This window comes from Schistosoma mansoni, chromosome 1 (assembly GCF_000237925.1).
Source record: "Schistosoma mansoni strain Puerto Rico chromosome 1, complete genome".
Classification (NCBI taxonomy): domain Eukaryota; kingdom Metazoa; phylum Platyhelminthes; class Trematoda; order Strigeidida; family Schistosomatidae; genus Schistosoma; species Schistosoma mansoni.
This window is the reverse complement of record NC_031495.1, coordinates 14,757,345-14,775,575: the sequence shown is the minus strand read 5'-3', so window position 1 is coordinate 14,775,575 and position 18,231 is coordinate 14,757,345. Positions and strand designations below refer to the sequence as shown.

The 18,231-nt window shown below is 33.6% G+C and overlaps 1 protein-coding gene across 1 annotated transcript; it reads left to right on the top strand.

The window, feature by feature from the left end:
* Window positions 1–410: 410 nt before the first annotated feature.
* On the top strand, window positions 411–665 carry Smp_141170 (hypothetical protein; the record flags this gene model as incomplete). The annotated part of the gene is made up of 1 exon (XM_018793381.1): window positions 411–665. The coding sequence occupies one exon, from the start codon at window positions 411–413 to the stop codon at window positions 663–665; it is 255 nt and encodes an 84-aa protein (XP_018647899.1).
* Between the last annotated feature and the right edge of the window lie 17,566 nt (window positions 666–18,231).

Genomic DNA, 18,231 nt, shown 5'->3' with positions numbered 1-18,231 from the left:
AGTTTTTCAATACATAAGTTAACTTATCCTTAAATTAATTAAGCATATTTTATTATCATATGATACAAGTATACTGGAACTATGCACTTCTAACTAAAGATCAATTATATACTAATTACCTAATTAAATAATGAATGATACCGAACTCATGCATAATTATTTACGAGTGTGTGTGTGTGTCAATACATCAGTCAATCAGTTTTCGAATAAATTCAAACAATAAAAAAGTATCATCAATTGACTGGAAATAAAACATCCGTTTCAACAATTTCATACGACATTACTTCCTAAAAAAAAAGGGAAATCCTAATTTTCATTCTATCAGAATAATATATAACTATATAAGTATATAACATTTAGACTTAACAAAGATATTACTATTATTGTGTATTATCATATCATGAAGAATAATGGAAGCCAATGGTAGCTTTTTAACAAGTTCATCACTAACACGTGAAGAAACCACAGAACAACCAGGTGGACCAGCACCAACCCCAGCCGATAAAACACTAACCCGAATTATTTCAACAATAAATCATGAAAATCTGGATTATTTTCAAGAATCATTTAATAAATGTCAATTAACAATAGAAGATATTCTTGAAATTCTTGAACATCTTGAAATGTCAAAGAAATTAAAATCATACAGTATGAACAAAAGATGAAAAAAATCAATAAACACAAGTATATATTAATAAAATTATGTATCTATCACTTTTAGTGCATTATTTAAAGATCATATTTTAAATATGTGGATTATCTTTAATGAGTTTTATTCCTATACACTACGTTCTGTACCTATTAAGAAATAGCATTTTGAATGATTTATCTTTATTCAAAACGCCTGTAGCTCATGTAATGATCAATTGTTCTTTGATTACTGGGTATAGATTTTATTGTGATATTTACCTAAATAGATCTTTATTAAAAGTATCCAATTATATGTGATAGGGTATCTAATAAATCTGAAACAATAACGGGAAAAAAAGCTTATTAATTCATTTAAACAAATATATCTTGTTTTACTAGAAAATTCTATCTTTTTTTACATTTCCATATTAATATGAAATTTAAAAAAATCTATCACTTTGTAATTAAAACAATGACTCTTTACTTATTACTTACTTACTTACGCCTGTTACTCCTCGTGGAGGAGCATAGGCCGCTCACCAGCATTCTCCATCCAACCCTGTCCTAGGTAATCCTTTCCAGTTCGTTCCAGTTGTTATTCATCCTTTTCATATCTGCTTCTATTTACCGGTGTAATGTGTTCTTTGGCCTTCCTCTTTTCCGCTTCCCTTCCGGATTCCAAGTTAGCGATTGCCTTGTAATGCACATTGGTGATTTTCTTAATGTATGTCCTATCCTATTCTAACGTCTTTTCCTAATTTCCTCTTCAGTTAGAAGCTGTTTTGTCCTCTCCCATAAAACGCTGTTGCTGATAGTATCGGGCCAGTGAATTCTGAGCATTTTGCGTAGACAACTGTTTATAAATACTTGTACCTTCTTGACGATGGATGTAATAGTTCTCCACGTTTCAGCTCCGTACAGCAGAACTGTCTTGACATTCGTATTGAAGATTCTCACTTTGAAGTTAGTTGAGGGTTGTTTCGAGTTCCATATGTTCTTCAATTGTAGAACTGCTGCCCCTGCTTTGCCAATCCTCGCCTTTACATTTGCATCAGATCCTCCTTGTTTATCAACGATACTTCCCAGGTACGTGAATGTTCCTACCTCTTCCAGGGTTTCGCCATCAAGTGTGATTGGATTGGTGTTCTCCGTGTTGTATTTGAGAATCTTGCTTTTTCCTTTATGTATGTTGAGGCTTATTGATGCAGAGGCTGCTGCTACATTTGTTGTTTTCGTCTGCATTTGTTCGTGTGTATGAAATAGGAGGGCTAGGTCATCTGCGAAGTCCAAATCATCTAATTGATTCTGAGATGTCCATTGTATTCCATGTTTCCCCTCATCTTTACTTATTGAGTATATAAAATTAAATTAATTCAAGTGTAAACTTTAACAAGATTCTAACCTAAGAAGTGGAGAAATATCAAACATCGAATTTCAACCAAATGACTAATTCTTATTATACTTATCATAAAATCTTAAGTTTTTTAATTTGATTTCATTGTAAATGGTGAATGTAAACTTTCGGAAAGTTTCAATTTTGCTTTAAATCAAGAATACCCCTAGTTCTTAATAATCTAATTAAAGTCAATTAATGTTGGAATACAATCTAAAAATTGAATAAATCACCTTGACTGATCAATCAACAATGATTCTTATCTATTGGGAAACATTCATTTTTAATTATTATCATAATCTGTAGGATGTATTCGTCACAAATTGATCTCATCCGGGATAACATTGGAAACAGTCGAGAAATGAACACCAAATATTCTTTCAGGAATTGAACTCAGGAGTTTCAATTCTCTTGACGAACGCTTAAACATTAAAACCACTGCCTCATTATTCAGTGATGCAACTAGAATATCAATCACTTTGTGATCTATCACAAAGACCAACCTAGTTTTCAATGGTACTCCAAATGTGGTTACTCTTTAACGTGTACAACCTAAAAATCAAATCAGTCTGCATTAAACCTCTATCATCCGAACCAATAAATGAAGGGGCATCGGCCTCGTGACTTCCGAAGAATCTCGGCTTTCATCATGAGGCGTCATGATTCTTCCTTCAACTCCCAGGACAGAGTTTAAATGGTTTGAATAATTTTTTCTGGTTAGCGTTCTTTTAGCGAGTTAGTTTTCTACGGGATGGGGTCGTTAACCCCATGCTCAACATTCCTCCTTTATCCGGGTTTGGGACCGGCAGTAGCCCCCTTAGGAGCCGCAAGCGGAGTTGAACCAATAAATGCTTTTACTGAAATTTAGTTCATCATAGTTTACTCTCTTATTATTTAAAATAATCACCAATATCTTTTTGCAGTCAGAACTTTAAAGATTTAGTTAATCTAGTTGATCAGTTAACCATTTTCATATCAAATCGGTTTATATCTAAAGTGAAATGTAAATCAGGTAATTTCAAAGTGTTTCATTCAAGAAAAACATAAAATAAAAACAACCTAATTAAAATAGAATGACGTCATACTTATTTCATTGATATCAGTATTTATTTTTATACACAAGTTGAATAGAGGTAAATGTGAAAACACTTTTGATATTTTCAATATTTAATGTTACATTGTATCAAAATGTTAAAGATTTTGGTGAGGAAGTTTAGCTAGTTGATTTACACTCAATAATCATACTCTCTTCATTCTATGAATCAATTATACAAACTTAACTAACTGATACTTTGTATGAGATTCTTAGTTGAACGTAATTAGTCAGTCAGCTGCAACGTAGGACCAGGCACATGATTAGTACATTAAGAGAATACATTCTATTCCATTTTGTAGAATTTAAACTTATTATACTTTATGTCACAGGTTGGTCTTGATTAACAAAACATCAGGAGTGTCCACCCACGATCCCAGGACATTTTGCTTTACTAGGAGTGCTTAACCTTTAGACCACTGAGATGGCATCCAAAGGTGTATATGTCTAACTTCAATCAATTTGTTACATTATTTGAGCATCTTCCATTGGCTTCAGTGAGTGATTTTCTCATATCCGATTTAGATTTCACTGGTCACAGTATCTCACTAAAACTTCTGGAGCCACATTTGAAAGTGGGTAAGCGATTATTATTAGCATAGAGGTTTTGTGAAGATTATCAAATTTTCTTTGTTAAAATCACGGACTGATCTTAGTTAAACAACTACTGGCTTGATTAATAGAGAGCATACAACAATCGATGTGTAATTAAGAAATCCTTGTGTTTAATGAGTGTGCTTTATAATGCAAATTAATTGTTTCTACCACACTCAACTTTAATGAAAACTCATTTAACAACAACAAGTGGATATCCTTGTGTTGTGACTTTATAAAAGGCTGTCGCCAATTTGTTATGACTATAAAATAAGAACTAGGCCATATGCCAATTCGCTACGGTTTTACGTCCGGCTATTATCACGTGAGTTATCCGCCAATCGGAATACAACTTGTCTAATCTTAACACTGTGCCAAATCAATGACGATCGACCAGTATGAGCAGTCTAGTGTCCTTATTGGTCCCTTGTCCGTCCAGCCCTTTCAATTGAGTCCAAAAACACCAATTGCAGCTTCTATTATGTGAATCATTTATTTCAAGCATACTCGGTTTATATACAGACAAGCAGACCACATCACCATAAAGAAGACAATAATATTAGTACAAACTCAAGCCAAATGTGGATGTGAAAGCGGGAGACAATAATCAATAAACTGAACATAATTTAGGGACAGTAAATCGTATAATGATAGTTTATAGGTCAAAATGAATCTTGTGATAAGAGGAATATAGATATACATAATCTAGTTACTGAACAGTTATACAGTAAGAATATAAACAGAATCATAGTCCATTAGGAGGTCCCGGAAAGTTACCCGTACTTATTTCTTCACTAGGATATAACACCTTGTGATATATGTATAATTACTATCATTAAAAACTTATTATTATTTAGATTAATGATGAAGCATTCAACTTAGTAGTTTCAGTAACCATATGAAAAGACATGTTGAAAGCGTTTTGAACACTAAGAATACCTTAACATTTACTGAAAACAGAAGATAAGTCTAATTTCTTTTTAGTTAAACAATACACGCTCATATATAAATGAATATTACAAAATTAATGTAATTTATGAAACTCATAAAACGTCTTTATGGGATATTCATTAGCGATGGGATCTTACATGTAACTATCATGCTTAGTTCCTTTTTGCCATATTTGGGATATTTTATTTTTCATTGATGATCAATATCACATTTCCGTTTCTTCTTCTTCTTCTTCTTCCTCCTCTTCTTCTTTCTTATTTCTCTTGATACACCAACTAACACACTAACTACTAACTTTATGACAAGTAGAAATTTTAAATGAAATAAAAGACTTAAGAAAATGGATTAATTTTTAGACATTGATTAGATTTTTGAAATAAAACAGTTTTCTTTCGATTTCTTGATAACCCTTGTTATGAATTGACATTGATTGGGAAATGACCAAAAATCAGGTAACAATGAATAACTATTTAATTCTATTTTAAGACTCCGTAAACGTATTTATTCACTATTATACAGAAGATTGAACTAAAGATTTTCAGCTTTTGATGTAAACATGATCTCTTTAAACTAATAACTTGATTCACTTAGTACTGTGCATACGCACAGTATGCATATATACCAATAAGAGACTGATCAATTGCAGTCCTAAACATCAATGGGAAGATTCAATTAAACAATTTAGACTTCACCCAATCGCACAAGCAAGTGGCTATCAGGACTTAGTGGCCGAGTGGATAACGCGATGGCGTTTGGAACGAAAGTTACTGGGTTCGAACATCAACTCTGAGATGCAGGTACATCCAGCTGACGAGTCCCAAATAAAACGAAACGCGCGTCCTGGATTCCACTGCTAGCCACTATCCATCTTTGCTTAATAACTTGATATTTAATGGTTCTTATTTCTTATGATATATAACTAATGTTATTTCATAGTTTTAGTGATATATATTTCACTTTCAAAATGAGTGAACTTCGCTAGTCACTAATCACTGGAATGTCTGAAATATATGCGGGCGGTGTTTAGATTCATAAAGCAGGAGATTTCCAGTACTGATTTATTTAAAAAAATATTTTCTAACTCGGTTGGTTAGATTAAATAGTTAGTGTTTTTCTGTAGTGAACTTTGTACCGTATAGGGATTTTGATCAACTGCTCGAACTGAAGCAAGAGGTTAGATTCACAATGAATTAGCTTCACACTACCGAACATTATAGAATTTTCCAGGAGATTATGAAGTCGTTCTATCAGCATACCGTGTCTAAACTAGAAGCTTTTTATGTAATTCTTTTACCAAAGCATATATTGTTGTCAGCTAAATAAGGATGCAACACTGAGACAAATTTTTGTTGAGTCCATTTGATGTATAACTCTGATCACGAGTATGTTAACATCCGAATGCTTGAATTTACCATCGTATGAATTTCTCAACTATGCATGGCCATTTAACTTACTAGTTGACTCCCGAAAATAGAGTTCTGTTCGATAATTGTGGCAGTATATGATTTAAAATCTCAAAGGAAAAATGATCCGTCATATCATTCTGTTTTCAACTGTAGCGGGGCTATTTATCAAATCTCTGTTTCCTGTCTTAGACTTTCAATTAGATAATAAATTGTTGGGGTGCCGCTTCATGGAAGAACACTTATTGTGAATCAGAAAGGTTTTACTAACCCGCTATTAGTGAGAAAAATATTTAATACATATCAGTATAAAAAGGACAAATATTCGATCTGCGTCTTTTTAGTATGGGAGATCACAAGTGAATTTAAAAACAGATACTTTAGCTATGGTCATTGATAACGTTTACAATGCTCACTGTATCTGTTGTACACAACACTTTCACTCATTTCTCTTTTTATTTAGTAGGTGATTAACTGCATTTCAAACATCTAGAGGTACCCAAAACTGCTTACCATGAATGTATTAAAGCGGTGCAACCAAACATTTCGCACTAAGAAAACAAATATGGTGGAAGTTATGGATTGCAATGCAATCCTTGATAAAGGTTACACTAGCATTCATCAACTAATTAAATGAGAAGAATGGCCAAAATTATTGGATACATCACTTAATGAACATCAAATATAATGCGCGTAATCTCAGTCAATGTTGTCAATGGAGAGATTTAGACTGACGCCACTACATATTCTAAAATAGTCTATTGATCAATGTTTTCTTAAATCGTATAGAAATTATGTACAATCCAATTTATTGAAAAATTGTGGATAGTTATGTTTTGAAAAAAATAATGAGACAGGTCCATGCAAGCCATGAATTCACAAATATGTTAGACCTATGTCTAGTTTGGACAATTAAATGAGTCATCTTAATCGATTATCCAAGTATGCAATTGAAATGACTAATACTGAATACTGATGCAGAGATGAATGCTTTTGTATACATGTAACTAATTGCATATTTCATTGTTTTGTCTGAAGTGTATCTTAAGATAATTTTACTACTCCTACTACTACTACTACCATACTTGTTTTCGTTATGTTGATACGTATACACTGTGACAGGTAAATATTGATGATGAACATTTAGGTCATGGTGATTATTGCGAATAATTTAAATATTAAAGTTGAGTAGTAGGTAGCAGTAGAATCGAGGACAAAAGTTTCACCTCATTGTGAAATCATCGCCAGGATGTGCCTGCATCCTATTGCTGATATTTACAGTGAGACTCGAACCTAGTACATCACAGTTCAAATACCAAAATGTTATTCATAAACCTACTGCTGAACTCAGATAACCATAAATTTATTTAACGGGTGTATAGGTATTAGCGCTAATACGAACGGATTTACTATTTGATATGGAGATCGGTTGGTAGGTAATGGAGATTAGATTTTAAGACAATATACTAAGATGTATGTTGATCAGTATTACAAAGAATGTAAAGCGAATTTCCACTTTTAAGACCATTCTTCGAAGAAAAAACTGCTAAAGAAATCCTCCTAAATTACTTCAAATTCTGTTTATTTCTATTTCATATTAGGGGTGATTTATCCATCTTTCATTAAATTTTATTTAAAATATTTGAGTTAATTGCTAGTCAACCGTTATTGGTTCGTCTATGTTATCTTGAATTAATTGTAGGATTTAATTTGTCCTACAGATATACTTGTGGAACTGTAAACGCGATACTGGTGATCCCAGAGTCTATGTGAAAGCTATAGTCAGAACAAGGGCAACTTGGCTTTAAACTTTTTTTCGACCAGTATTTCGTGTCTTATCGAAATTAAAAAAATTATGAGTCACACCAATATGATAGGATAATAATGTCTTTCAATTGGTAGGTGACATGCAACAGGGAGAGTTTACAGACACATTTGCTACCTTATTCTGGTCCCAACTACACATAATCTAAGACTAGCATTGGCCCCTTTAAAGCTACCAGATGCACTCTTAATTTTATTCACAACTCGTACAAAGGCGCCTTTCTCAACACTATGTACGATACCACGACGAATATGCGCTACCTGCTTCTTCAGGGTTTTAGTTACTGGCTTCTTTGTTACAATGGCCTTTGGCCTTTTTGGTGTCTTGACTTTCGGCTTGATGACCTTTTCCTTAGGCTTTCTTAGAGTTGATTTGGGTTTATTAGCAGATGGTGCTTCAGTTTTCGGCTTAGCAGCCTTGGGTTTAGCGTCAACAATTTTCTTTTCGGCTACTTATCTCTGTACACGCTTAGCATTTTCCTCAGCAGAAAGTTGGGTATTGCTGTGGGCACTACTATTACTGTCTCTGCTCTTCCCGCTTCCTGTGTAACAAGGTATGGTGTCTCCAGCCACATCTTTCGACAGTACATGACCTCGGTGCTCAACATTTCTTGCTATGTGGTTTGCCTTCAGACAGACATTACACTACTTCTTCTTTAGTACAAATTCTATCCTTTCATTAACATCCTTATCTCTAAACCTTTCATATTTGGTCTAAGGGGTGGTTCCCAGTACGTGATAAACACCTAAAGGTGCTTGGTCTTACTTGTGGAGCGATATCAGACCCACTCGTATTAGCGAACGACATTCTCACCTTAAACTCTGAATCAAAGTTTCTTTTAGTAACAACAGCCGATTGTCTTTGGTTGCAATTTGAAAGATCTCTACTGACAAGTAACCCATATTTAGTATTAGCAATGTTCGACTGCTCCTTCACAAATTCGCAAAGGTCCTTAAATGAAGGCTCTCTACTCGTCTTAAGATTTCTACATGCCACATTAACCGATTCTCTCTGTAAGTGTGGTGGGAGTTTTAAAAACATACATTCGATGGTCTTTGTAGAATTAGGATCGGATACATAGTTCATCTGTGTGTGTGTTAGATCGCAAATCTGAATCTCACGAGACAGCCTTCTTAAATTATCTGTATCAGTCCGCTTAATAGCAGGGATGTTCAGCGTCTTATCAATAAATGAGTGAGTTATTATGTGCTTTTGACCGAATGCTTCCTCGAGAAGCTCTAACGCTTTACGATAGCCTTCTGATTCGAGCAATGAACAATTGTAGCTATAGCTTCACCATCACAATATTGAATCAAATGATTTAACCTAGATCGGGATCCAACGCTTTCGTCGAAAGTCTTCAAAATTCCGTATGAAACTAAAATAGTTCATAGGATTATCATAAAACCTTACGATCTCTCTCTCTCTCTCTGGTAGGTCTAAAGCTTTAGATATGATTGGTATCCAGTTCTTCCCAGGAGAAACATCAACTGCATGTGAGGCATATGTATACTCAAATGATATCTTCGTCAGTCATAGCTTGACTACAATGTTCTCTTCCCTTTTGACGTAACCTCTCCAGATCAATTTATCTTTCTATCTGAGCTGAACATACTTTTGCTAATTCCAGTTCTAATAAGGGATGTATTCGGTAACCGTTTCCTTTAAATTGGTCATCACTATGAGTTTCCGCATAGTGGGGAGACAATACAGGAATTTGACCAGTCTTTCGATTCTTCTCCGTAAACACTTAACAGCACTCAACGTAAGAATTTCTGGTGAGATACTGGTCGAAACAGATAAAGTTTAAAGCCAAGCTGTCCTTGTGCTGAAAATAGCTTTCACATAGACTCTGGGATCGCCAGGATCGCATTTACAGTTCTACTAGTATATCTGTAGGACAAATTAAATCCCACAAAAATGTTGTACAAGAAAGTATGACTTATTAGCAAGTATCAAGGTAGAAGTGTTTTTTTAATTTTCATTTCAATCAGATTCGAGTTTTTTATCCTGTTTTTTTCTCATTAAGTTTCGTGTGAAATAAATCTTTTTCTTGTTACAGATATGACATTAACAAATCACTTACACAAAAGTAGTATCGGTTGCTATGTCAAGCTCATATTGGCTTATTCTAGCTTCTGGACAGACCACTTTATTCATTCTTCTTGAGTCACATTTTAACCTTGTTAATTATTTACTTATCAACCTTGACTGTTTTTATGCAAGCGTATATACGTGCATCTCTTATCTTACTCATCCCATGTATGTAACTTATTTTTGTGTCACTATAAATATCGATTCACGCTTGGTTAATTTGAGTTGTCTCACTCTCCTCCATTGCGCGTCATTTCGTTGTGCTTTTCGACCAACGATTGTACAAAATATACGTATTCGAAATTCGTTCTCGTATTTGGCTTATTTAATTCCGTTATTTACTAACGCGAGTCAGGAGGATTGACAACATGTGTGTTTTGATGACAATCATTCATACGATCCAAATGGAGTTAGATACCAGGGCACAATAATATCACGTTGTAATGTCATAGAATGTAGTTAAAAGTATTTGTGATCCTGTTTTTATTCTAATAATCTTGATCTGATTTTTAATTATATGACACTTCTTAGACATATTATATTTGATCTTTATAACTTTTAGAGTAGATTTTATTTCTTAGTAGGCTGGACTAATGCTAATTTTGCTATAGATTTACGAGTCACAAATCTTGAAATTAACACCGCATACTTATATAATTTAAGATATCATAATAACTTTTGAGTCATTTAACTTGTATTTAATAATTAGGTAATTAGTATTTGAACGAAGAATATTCTTTTCGATAAATACTTGGACAGAGCAGTACACACATTTCCTTATCTTTGTACCTCTACATTACAAAAGAAACCTGATCAAAACTCTTGGTTACCGAATATGCACTATATATTTTACGGATATAGTTGAAGAAGAGCTAAACACCTTGCGTAATACTCTTAGGAAGAACGGTTACCCCAGAAAGTTTATAATTAAATATATGATCACAAAGGTGGGAATAGGCGAAATACAAAACGTGAATAAGAAATCCCTGTTCATGCGCCTACAATTCAGAGGGGATGCGGCTAGCGAAATATTAACTCGGAGATTACACAGAACAATTCAAAAATCTGTCAACGCTGGAGAACTACGATTAGTGTTTTCTACGTGCCCAGTAGTGACACCGAGGCGAAAAGGTGACTTACCTAGAATGACCACCTCAATTTGTATTTATTAGTTCGACTGCTCCTGTAGAGCAAGTTATATTGGTCAAAGTTCTAGGAATTTATATTTTCGTGCGCACGAACAGCTCCCAGCATGACTAAGCAAAGGTCTGACGATGGAAGTGAACAGCTCGATATTGTCCCGTTTAGCGCAAACTGGTCATAGTGCCAGTATAAACCAGTTCTTTTCAATGATTTATTGGGTCAGTAATTTTTTTTCCATAGCTTGTCAGACTTAAAGTCTTTCAAATGGCTGAAGCAGTAGCCAACCGGATTAAAAAACCGGAGCTATGCCTACAAAAAATATCTTCAACCGCTTCTCCTCCCCTGTCCAACCTCAAGGCCAATTAATCAATAGTAATCTTAGCTATTGAATGATCTAATTTGACTATTGTACTTACGACCTATCTTAATCAAATGTTATTGTCACAATTATCTTTGTATTATTAAACATCATTATCAATCTCCCCTATACATAATTCATTCACTTCGCATTGATCCCACCTTGTTATGTCTTACTAATTTTTTACATTTGATCGAATTGTAATTGCATTATTATTTCTCTCACCCTATCTAATCCATGTTTGTTCTGATCACTGATCTTAAAATTTTCACTTAACAATATAAGTTGACCTTTTATTTTTATATATAAATGTTCTTAACAAGTGTGTGATCAGATTGTTTGAAATGTATTGCGCTAATATATCACATAGTTCTCATAATCTTCGTCTTCCTATTACATTATCGAAATATAAGTTGACTTAAGTTAACATTCCTTATGAGTCATGTCAACATTGACGATTTTGTTTTATTCCATTTTGTTTGATAATCCTAAATTCACATGCTTTAGCTTTGAACGATGCATTTTGCCCTTAATCTGGCCATTTATTCAGATCATTAATTTGGATATATAATTGTAGAACCTGAAGAGAATTTATCGAAAAGAATATTCTTCGTCCAAATATTAGTCTTTTAAATATGAGGATCTTGAAATAAGTAATTAATATTTCCTTGAAAAAGCTTGGACCAGATTGCCAGGCGAAACGTTGGGTTTACTTAAAATTCATTCGCTGAGATTTTACAAATATATTATTCCTATTTTAATGTCTTACATCGACTCGGCACCCAAATACTGTGAAACTATTCGCTCTAATTTAGACGAAAGTTCTTATATAAGTAATTAATATGTTTACATATCTTGGGAGTGAAATAGTTGTCACCAATAATATTAGATAATCACAGATTGAGCTAACTTGGAATTATTTCATAAGATGACAAACGAGTTGTTTTTATAGTTAGGGATTTAATTTCTACGAGTGTAATACTGAAGGATTTATACATTGGAACGAAACAACTGTTTAATCACCTCTTGGTTTTCAATCGTCTCGTGAATGAGTTCAAGCTGTGATAAGTGTAATTAATGGAATGCTTAAAATCTCTGTTATGATAAGTTAAAGAACTGATCATTAAAAAAAAGGCATTTAAAGACATTGATTTTATTTTTCTGTACTACCAATCAGCAGGGATAATATTTCACTTTTTAAAAAAATTATAATATAACCAGCTGAACTAAAATTTGTATGATTTAGTTTTTTATTAGAAAAGGATTTAAACTGAAAATAAGTTTTTTTCTTTAATGAAATAATATCGATTAGAAAACTTAAAAATCTGAATGTATTAACCAGCTTTTTCATCATTCTCTTCATTGTCCATAATTATTGTAGTTGTTTGTTTGTTAATGTCGTAGTTGAAAGCTTGAGTCAATTGAAGTTAGACCACCATGGAAAACCTGGAAACACTGGACGGCTGTTTCGCCCTATTATGGGACTCCTCAGCAGTGCGCATCCACGATCCCGCACTCGCGAGATTCGAACCCAAGACCTACCAGTCTCGCGCCAGAGCACTTAACCGATAGACCATTGAGCCGGCATCCAACAGTGTTAACGTCTAACCTCAACTGATCCATGAAGTTGAGCAACCGTTCACCAATTTTCTTCAGTGAGTTGATATCTCACAACAGACATAGTTTGAACTCCACTGGTCACTGCTTCTCACTAGAACTCCTGGATTTACCTCTCGAAGTCTCCACAAAACCCCTTCTGATAATATTTGTTAATGATCAGTTTTGAAATCAGCTTATTAAAAACATAATGGAATGTATGGTTTATAAGATCAATCAAATTGTTAGGGAAACATTAAATCTTCGATAAACTCTGAATGTGTATTATATGATATCGATAATCGAATAAAGTTTAGAAAAATGAATTATTAGATTCCAGTTAAGTGACTCATCGATACGATGACTGTGGTAGAAATTAAAGTCACCAAGTTTATTCATGTGTGGGGTCGTGAGAACATAATGATGATAAACTCCATAATTTAATTAAACAGCTGTCCGGTTCTTTTTGATTTTCAATGGTATCCCAGTTTCTGTAGTTTCATGATGATATCTATTGATGGATTGTACAAAAACTTCGCACAACTACGAAAGTAATTGTATATGTAAGTGTTGTTTATACTAAGTCGTTCAACCTATCAAAAAGTAATATTACTATGAAAAATATAGAATATAGCTCCTTTTACAAACTGATATCCAAATCACATATTTTCCCCAATATAAACGCTCGTTTTACTGAACCAATGAAAATTCTTGCTTGGATAACAGGTAATAAACAATACTCATAGTGAATTCCTTATATGTACCAACATGCTTATCATTAGTTTATCAAATATTTACATAGATTATACTTGATAACACTATAATAAGAGGTTGTTTTGAAGAAAATCTAATGTACATTTTTGAACAATCTGATCATACATTTATTAATCAAGAGAGTTTGAAAGAAATTTAGAAAACGTCTTCAAGAAACCCCTGACATTAAATGTGGAGTAAGGATTTTTAGTTCAGATTTAGTGAAGAAATAATTTGTTAAGGAGGCTTGAAGTTTTTTATAGTTGTAGCCTTAGTAAACCTATGAACACAAATCTGACAATGAGCTTAAAACACCTTTCAATTTGTAAGCAGTGAATCTTAGGGTCTTCGAAAATTATGTTTAGCTTAGGAGAGGAATTTTTTTAGTTTTTTGAGCTTGTTTTACATTGCAATTTGAATTGGATCTGAAGTCATTTTTAACACATATCCTACTATTATCGACCGTATAGCTAGATTACTCCTCCATGTATGTTTCCATGTACACATGTAAACCGATAAATACTATGGGGATGTGGAAAAGTGTTTGCTAGAGTTTATGTGGAATCGGTGTAGTTCTTTACCTCGACAACTATTTTCCAAAATTTGTTTCACATTTGACTTCTCTCCGAACTTTAACATGATATAGACACTTTACTTTATGACAGAATAGATTGACGGTTCATATGTTGCTTGAATTTTACGTAGGTTTCATTGAGTATCTGTTCAATATTTCATTCAGCAGTTTAAAATATCATATTGGATCTGGATTGCAGAAGCCATTAATTTAATGGAACAGTTATATTACTAAGCCAATTTTACGTTTTAGTGGGTAGAAGTTTTGAAAGCTCATATATTATCTTATCTAAGTTATCTTCCGACAAAGTGATCGTTTGTCAAGTCATGCATTCTTCTTACTAAGAGCTATATTTATAGCTAGCAGATGATTACCATTTCTTTATTTAAAGGTTGACATGATACCATACTGTAGATTCATTATGTTTATTTTAACGCCGAACCAAATCAAAACGTGTATCATATATTATTCATATGTCATCCATACCTATTCTATTCAGAGAAATTTTACTGGTGAGTTGACTGGTTACATTTACAATAATGTGGCTATTAAAAATTGATTAACAACAGTCCTGAGAGATTATCCATAGAGACGCTGTTAATTTGTCTAGATTGTTTCCTTTTCAACGTAAAATGAAACTTGTGTGTAAAAATTACTATCATGAATGTTGAAAGCGTAAGGGAAAGATGAAAATTACGTTATATATGATATTATGTGTCTAAATTTACATAGGCTAAAAAACGTTTGTACTGGAGGAATACATAGACTCAATATCAACTTCATCTATATAGCTAATGAGGGTAAGTGTGTTTTTTGAATGAAAACTCAGGAAACTTATTTGGGACTCAACTAAATATATTTTTGAATAAATATTGTAGCAGAATAACATGAATTCATTTATTTCGTGGATTCTCCTCAGTTGTTTACAACCTAAAATCATAGTATTTATCATTAAGACGTCTAGGATAAACTGAGTTAGAATATGTACGTTTCTGATATAAAGTATGCATACTTTTTTCACCTTAATGACGAATACTATGGTTTTAGGTTGTAAGCAGCTAAGAAAGATTCACGAAATAAATGAATTCATATTACTCTGCTATATATGTTCTTTCTTCATTCAAGTTTACAAATATGTTTTGCCTACTTGTAAGTAGTATAAATAGTAGTCACTGATATGATATTGTCAGCTATGTTGGGTTTTTTGAATGGATGGGATTCGGAAGGTTCTTCGTTAATATAATTTTACAGGTTTCTCTAAGTCATAAGTAGGGTTCACAACTTTATCGTGGTCCATTTATATGACTCCAATTCTATCGTGTGATGACATTAAAGAAATATACATCCTCCCTACTCTCGTGTGTAATTGTTGACTTAATTCGAATGGGTGAATAACAGAATAAGCCAAATATGAGGATGGATTTTAGATACATATATTTCATACATGTATGGATCCAGGCATATAATCAGAAAAGCGAATCGAATGCAAGTGAACCAACTCATTTTGTTAAGGCGTGACTCAATATTTGTAGTCAGACAAAGACAAGCTAAGGACATGTGATAAATAGGGTAGGCGATAGACACACACACACATAAAACAGTCAAGGTTAATAAGCGAGTAATTGATAAGGTCAAAATGAGACTCAAGATAAATAAATTTGTCTGTCCGGAAGCTAGAATAACACATGCGGGCTTGATATAGTACGAGATACTACAGTTCTTAGACATCCTGTCTGCGTCTTAGTAAAACTGAATACATCTTATCTGTGAATTCCACAGTTTCAACCACCCATTAAATAAAATGATGAGTTTATAAATATACATATGCAGATCTGAATGTCTGGATCTGTACGTGCATGTGGAACCTTACGTCAGGAGTGAAATCACTTGACTTTCAGTCATCGAAGAACAGGTTCAAATACTGTACCTAACCTGTTGTATGCCCTGATGGTGTTCTCGTGACTTTCAGGTTGCCTGATCTGCCAAGGGCGATGGGACAGTGCATGATGGTATCGTTGTGTGCTAGGTTCAAAGAGAATTGTTTGCTATATGCATGCAATTCCGCCTCGTTATTGTTCCTAGTGCCCCCAAATGCCCTGATACGGCCGAAAGTGGGGAGGGGCCACCCTCTCTCGAAATGCTCTCACATGGCCACGGGTATACAGCCGCTGCCAGGAAATTCCCACTCACTGCCTTCTCGCAATGGAGATATTGTTTACGAAATTGAGAGGACGAAAAGCGAATGTCCGACGCTTTAATCGGGCTGGTGGATACTGAGGGTCCACCCAGGGGAGTTGGAAAACCATGATTCCAAATCAATAGTGCACATGGGCCACACGATTGTGAAGCAACAAATGAAATATGAACCTATTGTTGGTCACCGGCTACCATGGGACTGCATCTCGTAACGTTGCTCCACTGTCTTGTGGATTAGACCTTTTAGTCAAAGGCTCGAGGAGTAGCTCCCTAAGAAAACCACCTGCTTCGGTCTGGGCACCTGGGCAGTATTATAGCCCTCACATAATTAAAACGAAATGACAATTTTTTGTGTGGCACATATATATCTGGTGCTCCCTTGTATCAATATTTATGTGTTCAAATAAATAAATGCTCCACTTCATTCAGCTTGGACAGTTGATTAGTGCATCTACTTTACATTATGGTCTTAGCTTAAAGCTGACCTCTGTTTGATTACTCAGTGAAATAGTCGTCAGCCATTGAGTGAGTGTTGTAAACGTGACAATGAAATAGTGATTAGAAATCCGCCAAAACTAAATGAATATCGGGGATGTCATAAAATGAGAGTAAACTTCTACTAACCCCAAAACACCACAAGATTTAGTCATTACTATTAATGCTTTTTTTCACTGAATTTTGTTGTGCTAATCATCAGAAACTGTCCACTTAAATCAAAAATTTCTCGTTGTCCATTGTATGGCAGGAAAAAGTGCAAGTAGATCGGCATTTATGCGTCTAAAAGTATGTAGAGAAGTTCTAAAATAACTTATCTAGGATATATGTTATGCGACAGATAAAATTATAAAAGTGAAACTAACTGAAAACCTTCCTAATATAAGATAAAGAACTGTTAAGCACCGTTGTAAGAGCAACTTATACAAACATATGCATTGAAATAAAAATGCAGATTCAGAGGGGATAATTGAAATATTTTATACACAGAATCCCTTACTTTGCCAAGTATACGTTATTGAATAAAGCAATTGTTAGTATCTAAAATGAGCCTATTAAGTGTAGTTGAGATTCCAAATCTTGACCTAAAAAAGTAAAGAAATATTCCGTAAATGTAAACTTCCACCAAAGGAAGTGAAGTGTGCAATTTGAATAAATGTCAATTGATAATGATCTAGTAAAACAAAACAAGTAAAAGGCACTTATTTCTTTGCTTTACTAGTCTTTAGTTAGAAATATGTTTATCCTTAGAATATAAATATCATAAACAGAAAAGCGTCAATTATTAAGATTTTGGAAATGACAGTTATTATTTCTAATGTTTGTTGTGATTTCATATAAGAGGCGTTGTAATCCAGTGAAGAGAATATAGTTTAACATAATATCGACAGTTATTATAGAGTTATTGAAATAAAACAAAGTATATCATTGTAAAATGTTATAATTTAAAAAGACAAAAGAAAAAACAATATGGAAAATATTTAGTTACATACATGTATGATAGATTTCTGAATCAATACAAAAGATTTCTCATATTCTCCTCATGTTTTATACTAGAATTTTGATGTGAAAGCTCAAGAGTGTAGATTAGATATGCTGAAATAGCATGGAATCGAAACAATGGTTACATCGCA